Source organism: Orycteropus afer, unplaced genomic scaffold (genome assembly GCF_000298275.1).
Source record: "Orycteropus afer afer isolate SDZICR_OR568_19922 unplaced genomic scaffold, OryAfe1.0 scaffold00157, whole genome shotgun sequence".
Lineage (NCBI taxonomy): Eukaryota > Metazoa > Chordata > Mammalia > Tubulidentata > Orycteropodidae > Orycteropus > Orycteropus afer.
Genome location: NW_006921744.1, coordinates 834307 through 841878, shown reverse-complemented (window position 1 = coordinate 841878; position 7572 = coordinate 834307). Strand labels below are relative to the sequence as shown.

The window sequence follows — 7572 nt, the reverse complement described above, 5'->3', positions numbered from 1 at the left end:
AACAGATTTGCCCAATGCAATATGTCTTTTGATGTCTTGTGAAGTGGTTAACATTATTATTTCCGTTTTTTAAGGTGTTTATAAAATGGAGTAGTTCAAGTATTAATAATGTAATTTCAATGTTAATTAACAAATACATTAAATATAATAGGATTATGAGTACATCTTGTCTTTTGTATAATTTTCCTAATTTTGTTATTGTACAAATTTTTCCTGGTTATTATGTATTTATTTTATAATAGTTGATGCTATTTTAAAGATAGAGCTGCTATTACAGTATCTTTTTTTCTTATATAATTTTCTCTTTACACTATTCTTTATTTTTTTCCTTACAGAATGTTTTACACATTTGTGGACCAAAGGATGGAATTTTTTTTATTTTTAAAAAGATACTGTCAATGATATGACTAAAATATTCACTTGATGAAGATGCCTGGACTTGTCTTTGTGTTGGATTACTGGTCATTTCTGAAACTTTCTTCAACCACAATTTCTATTTGAATATTTGAGTATCAAAGAATACTCAGTTTACAATTGTAAATGATGCATTTTGTCTAAGAACTATAAATCTTAGAAACCACCTTTGGATTCCAGTTATATTCTCCAATCAAAGTGATTCATCTCATTCATCCTTTGATAAAGTTAATTTTGAAGAATTTTATATTTATAAACAACGCTAAAAGATGGGAGAAAAAAATGGTAGGTTGAAGAATACATTGTTAAACTTCTTTTTAAACGTATATAAACAATGTGGCTGAATTAGGGAAATTTCAAGGTTGTTACTGAAAGTGACTCTTCTGAATTGTTGTTGTTGTTGTTATGTGCCGTCGAGTCGGCCCCGACTCATAGCGACCCCTCCTTGGGTTTCCGAGGCAGTATCACTACGGAAGTAGGATTGCCCAACCTTCCTTCCGAGGAGTGGCTGGTGGGTTTGAACCGCCAGCCTTCTGGTTAGCAGTCAAGTGCTTTAGCCACTATGCTACCAGAGCTCTTCTGAATTAGAGGGGATAAAAAGGTTTAGTCTCATGTAGCCATTGGTTTTGATTGTCTCTGTAATTAATTGAGGAGCTCTTGTGGTACAGTAGTAGTTAAGGCATCTGCCTGCTAACCAAAAGGTGGGCGGTTTGAACTCATCATCCACTCCGTGGGAGAAAGATGAGGCAGTCTGCTTCCTTAAAGATTTACAGCCTTGGAAGCTATTTGGAGCAGTTGTATTCTTTTTTGTAGAGTCAGTTTGAGTCAAAATTGACTCACTGGCAGTGGGATAATGATAGTATTATAATTAATTGTGTATCAGTAATCCTAAATCAGTGCTTTAATATGCTTGTTTTAAAAATAGACTTAGATCAGTTTTTGACTTGCAGAAAAATGAAGAAGGTAGTACAGAGTTCCTGTGTACCTTGCACCTAGTTTACCCTGTGATTAACATCTTACATTAGTATGGTATTTTGTTAAAATTAATGAACCAATATCGATACATTATTGTTAATTAAAGTCCATAGTTTATTCAGATTTCCTTAGTTTTTTACCTAATGTCTTTCTCTGTCCCAAGATCCCACCCAGGATACCACATAATATTTATTTGTCATGTTTCCTTAGTCAGTTTGTCAGAGTTTCCTTAGTTTTTATGATCTTGATAGTTTTATAGAATATTGGTCAAGTGTTTGCACTATGTCCCTTTATTGGAATTTGTCTGGTGTTCTTCTCATTAGACTGGAGTTACAAGTTTTAGAGAGGAGTACCACAGAAACAAAGTACCATTTTCATCACATATCAAGGGTACATGCTATTAACATGGTTTAGTACAGTTGGTATTGACTTTGTTCACCTGGCTGATGGAGTGTTGTCAGGTTTCTCCACTCTCACGTCACTCTGTTTTTCTTTCCTTTCCATACTGTATTCTTTGGAAGGAAATCACTATGTGCAGCACACACTTAAGGAATAAATTATTTGGAATTTTCTGCAAGGGAGATTGTGCTTTCCCGTTTATTTCTATCATTATGGACTCTTGGATATTTATTGGATAATTATAACTTTGGGTTATAATTCAATTGTTGTTGTTGTTGTTGTTGTTATGTGTCATCAAGTAGGACCCAACTCATAGAGACCCCTCCTTGCGTTTCCAAGGCAGTATCACTACAGAAGTAAATTGCCCCATCTTCCTTCCAAGGAGTGGCAATACTACTTTATTTTGTTGCTCATACTGTAAGTTTAGGTTACCAATGTCAGGAGGAACCAGGCCAGAGGAGAAGGAAAGAAAAGTTTATTTAAAAAGTAAAATCATAGAAGCATAGAGGCTGGCTCTCAATATTCAAGAGACTAACCAGAAGGCTGGTGGTTCAAACCCACCAGCCACTCCCCGGAAGGAAGGTTGGGCAATCTACTTCCATAGTGATACTGCCTCGGAAACCCAAAGAGGGGTCGCTATGAGTTGGGTCCTACTGGAAGGCACATAAACAACAACAGCCCTAATTGTATAAATCAGGGCCTTTTAGTAACTTTTTTCAGAGTCTTAGTTTCTTTGATTGATAGTTAAAAACATCATTCTCTCTGGTCCCAAGGTCAGCTCATTAATTGGTATGTGGGTCATATTACCCTTATTGTTTTATTGTTTCTTTTCTTAGTTCCTGCTCAAAAATAGATTTTGATAAGAACTAGACATTAGTAGCTAGGGGGTTTGGAGGTTAGCCACACTCCTTCCCTGGGAACTACACTCAGCATGTGAACATCAAGCCACCATAGCTTTGAACTGTGTCTATGAACAGTATATGTTAGTGTTATTTTAAGTTTTATATATTATTTGGTATGGTTTGGTAGGTGGCTTGGGTGTGAGAACACTCAAATTTCTCCCATATAAATTAATGGTAATTGCTTCTTTGTTTTATACCATTTCAGCTTATGAAAGGTTTCATAGGCATGCTCTATTTTTGGATAATGGAGGAGACCTACGTATGTGTGTATACTAACCCATGTATTTCTATAGGCAACAATCTATGGCCATGTTAACCTAAACTTGCACTTATACTGACATTTCTAACTCTAGTCCATTATCACATGGATCATTCTAGCTTCCTCCCCTTGCTTATCTGTAAATTCCCACTCCCAACAGTGAGAATCCTGACTTCCACCTCCATTAACCGTTCAGTACCAGAGTACAGATACAGTTGTATCAGAGTTGTTGATCTATATATACCCCTCGAAAACAACTTTGTCAACTGGAGTACAGTGCTTATGTGCAATTCCTTTTGTCTGTAGTCTTATGTATTTCACTTGGTTCCAAGGTTAATATTTAGGTCTGCACCTTTTCCTCCCAGCCTTTAAATATGACCATTTCATACATTTGTAATATATTTACATTTCTTGTCACAGTCCATATTTAATTTGCATAGACTAAAGTTTATTTTTTGTGCTTTAAGGTTCTGTGGTTTTGATAAATGCTTATATTTTGTATCCCTCATTACAATATCACACAAAATAATTTCAACGCCTTGTAAAGTACTTTCAGTGTATAGCTAGATCATAGTACTGATTTCACTCAACTATGATCTAAACCAGTAGTTCTTAATCTTTTTTTTTTTTTTTTTGGTCTTGGGACTATTTTGTACTCCTAAAATTATTTAAAACCCCAAAGAGCTTTTGTTTATGTGGCTAATAAACTCCAAACTCACTGCCATCAAGTCGATTTCGACTCATAGTGACCCCTCCTTGGGTTTTCGTGGCGGTATCACTATAGAAGTAGATTGCCCGACCTTCCTTCTGAGGAGAGGCTGGTGGGTTTGAACTGCCAACTTTTGGTTAGCAGTTAAATGCCTTAGGCACTGCGCCACCAGAGCTCTCTATGTGGGTAATAGCTGTTAGTATTAAATAGAAATTAAAACTGAAAAATTTCAGCAATGTTTATTGATTCATTTAAAAAATAATAACCCCATCACAAAAGGACAAATATTGTATTAGTCCGTTATTGTAAAAGTTAAGGAAATGTTTATATATTGGAGGACATTTTCTTTGTTGGTTACCAGGGGTGGGAGGGAAGGGGAGGGAATGCTGTTAGATAGATAGAGATAAATATTGATTTGGGTGAAGAGAAGGGCAATGTACCAAATGTGAGTGACCAATATGGCAGCATTGAGGATGAGAAAGACAGAGAGAGTTACATGGGCAGTACAAACAACAAATATGAACCCCTTTGTAAATACAATACTGAGTTGTTAATGAAAGCAAACATGGGTATAGGGACGGATAGATGGGTGAACAAGCTAAACAATTATGTATGTCTAAGTGGAGAGTGTATCCAAGATCATATACAGGGTTGGCAGACAATGGGCCTCTCGAAGAGTATGAAGGGATGGACACTGGGAGGAGGTAACTATGCGGAGGAAGTGGGAGGGGAGCTGCTGCATTGTAAATTTTGGTCAATGACATGAGACAAACTATATGTGAACTGCTGTATGAAAAGTGAATTTACTCTGTAAATCTTCACCCAAATCCTAATAAAAAAATTAAAAAAAAACCAAAAAAAAAAATAATAACCCCATTACATGTTAGCATAAGTAACATTTTGTGGAAAATACTTCTACAACAAAAAAATTTAGAATAACTTTGTTTTACACCTTTACAAATCTCTTTTAACACTTGGGTTAATAGCAAGAGCATCTCATATCTACTTCTGTATTTACTCTGTTTTGACATGTTTGGTGGGGAAAATATATATGTTTAAGTGTGTGTGTGTGTGTGTGTATGAAAAAACAAGTTACCATCACCTCTGACTCAGGGCAATCCTGTGTGTGTCAAAGTAGAACTGTGCTCCACTGGGTTTCCAATGGTTGATTTTTTTGGAAGTATATTGCCAGGCTTTTCTTCTGAGGTGCCTGTGGATAGACTCAAATCTTCTAACCATTCGGTAGCAGTTGAATGCATTATCTGCTTGTACCACCCATGGACTCTGTACCACTCAGATACACATACATAAATACAACAACTTCATACAAGAAATTGGGGAAGAAAAGAATATAATTACCTTTTCCAAAAAACTCAACAGTGGTCATTTCTTAAAGGTTAATTGCTGTGTGGATCTGAACTCCTATCAGTGAACTTCTTGACCTCTGTTACGTTAAAATCCATTGGCTTTACGTGTTGAATGGATCCTTTATCCATCTATAATTTTGTACCATCATGCAGTGGTCACTTGGAAAATGTTCAGGGAATTATGCAAGTCAAATGTTGACATATTTCATCATATACTATAAAAAATATTTTTTTTAGAGTGCTACCAATCTCATCAAAAAAGTATTTAATTGCTGAAAAGCTGTCAGACTCACATGGCAGACTCAAGATTTCCAAATTTCTAATTTTCGTTTGGAAGCTTAAATTTTATCTAGAAACAAATACTGTCAGTTTTGTCTTTCAAGTAGGCTCATTTTGTTCCTTTTAGAGGATATGTGTGCCAGACACGCAAATCTGAAAAAAGTTTGTCAGTGATTCTTTCAAATAAAATAGTTTTCCAGGGAAGGAGGGAAAGAGAGAAACAGCTCATTTAACTTGCAACTCAAACAACCCACTAGTGCTTTTTCTTAGATAGCTGTAGTAGTTCGGTAATCACTTTTGTTCGTTCTTCAAGGAAATGAAGTTGGTGGTGGTGAATACAGTGACTTTATGGTAGGTAGGTACCACTGCCTTCATTCATGCTAAGACACCAATACTTGGTTTCTCATCCCTTTGCCTCTTGTACTACATTTGTTTCAAATGTTGAAATCTTGCCTCAGCTGTGCTATGGGAAATCAGAGTAGGCTTGGGCTTGTGGACTATGCATGGGCCAGATTATTAACAAGGGAACAGCTTCTCTCCTGAGGCCACTGTGGTGGCAGCAGCCCTAATTAGCCAAAGCTACCCTTTGGGTAAGATGACTTACTGATCAGGAGGTAGGACTCTTGAGTTCATGGTCTCACTCTTTATGAAGAGTCCCTCTCCATTGCCAAAGTTAGAGGTGCTGGGTTTAATTTTTACTAAGGAAAATGTATTGTAACTAACTTGGCTCTCTGCCCCATTAATCCTCCCAATAGTTTCTCAAGTGACCTTTCTAGTATGCAATTCTGATTATGTCCTTCCTTGGCTTAAGGCCCTATTTTGATATCAGTGAATTTAGATATTAATATTAGCATTTTATAAATTTATGCTTAAGATCTTCTGTATTTTTATTACTTTGGCCAATTTATGTTTGATTACCTTTTTTGTACTTCTGTTTTCAGCTGAAAAGGATTATTTGTCTAGGAAAATTTGGATTCAGGTATTAGTTAGCTTGCTGGGCATCTGAAATGTTGCCTTGTCTTTATAACTATAAAAATTTTAAACATTATTTTGCTCTGTATAATTATTGTGATACAAACTACTTTTTAAAAAGTAATACTGTTGGACATTAAGGAACTGCAGTGGTGTAGTGGTTAAGGCATTTGGCTGATAACCAGAAGATTGGTGGTTCAAACCCATCAGTTGCTCTGTGGAAGAAAGAGGAGGCATTCTGCTTCCATAAAGATTTATAGCCTTGGAAACCCAGTGGGGGTCTCTATGAGTCAGAATCGACTTAATGGCAGTGAGTTTGGTTTTGGGTTTGTTAGACATTTATAATTATTTCCGGCATTGTTGGGATGTTTCATTCTGAACATCCACTCTCATATTCAGTGAAGATTATGCCACTGAAACTTTAAAAATGCATGTATGCCCCACTACCACCATAAACGAAAGCATCCCCGAGAAACAATGTCACTTAAGTTTTCAATATATTTAAAAAAAATAGCAGAGATTAGTAAAATATTTAGATTATACTTTTTGTTTTTAGTTCTTTACAGAGAAACATGACCAAAATCTTTTTCTCCAGGGAGAATGATCGCCCAGCTTGATCTTGATTTTCTGCAACGTGAACCTTGGGGAAATTAACAGTCTATTTCTGTTAACACACTTGGGCTATTCATTTATTTTTTTTAGGTGATGCAAAAACTTTCTGGATGGAGCTGGAAGGTGATGGAAAAGTGGATTTTATATTTGAGCAAGTGCAGGATGTGCTGCAGTCACTGAAACAAAAGATCAAAGATGGGTCTGCCACAAATAAAGGTATGAAACAAAAAGCTTTCACTATGTTTAATGCTAAATATTGCCCACTCACAGTACATCATATCCTAGTCCCAGTGTTAAAGTTCTCTGTCATATAGGGTCACTATCAGTTATAATCAGCTCAGCAGCATGCAACAACAATGTCATTTCTAAATGTTTTTTACTGTGCTCTGCTGCTATAAAAATTTGCTTTTAATATATTGTGGACATTTTGTAAGAGTGGTAATGATGATTATGTGTGAATAATCGCTATAGAATATATCTCTTTATTTATGCTACCGTTTTTTTCTCCCCATTTTAATCTTTTTTTTCCTTCTATGTATCTTTTGTGGTTGGGGGGAGTAGGTTGAGGGTTGCAAAATTAATAACCTGCCCCCCATTTAATGGATTTTGGGCCTTTGTCAAAGATCAGCTGACTATAGGTCGATGGATCTATTTCTGGGTTCTCAATTCTATTCCATTGGTCTA

At 36.0% G+C, this 7572-nt stretch overlaps 1 protein-coding gene across 1 annotated transcript in view; it reads left to right on the top strand.

The window, feature by feature from the left end:
• The first annotated feature begins 683 nt into the window (after positions 1-683).
• Positions 684-7572, top strand: part of SETDB2 (SET domain bifurcated histone lysine methyltransferase 2) — a 57263-nt gene continuing 50374 nt past the window's right edge. The window contains exons 1-2 of the mRNA XM_007946349.2: positions 684-699; positions 6979-7104. Coding sequence (XP_007944540.1) covers positions 684-699; positions 6979-7104 — 142 coding nt within the window. The remainder of the gene's footprint in view (positions 700-6978; positions 7105-7572) is intronic.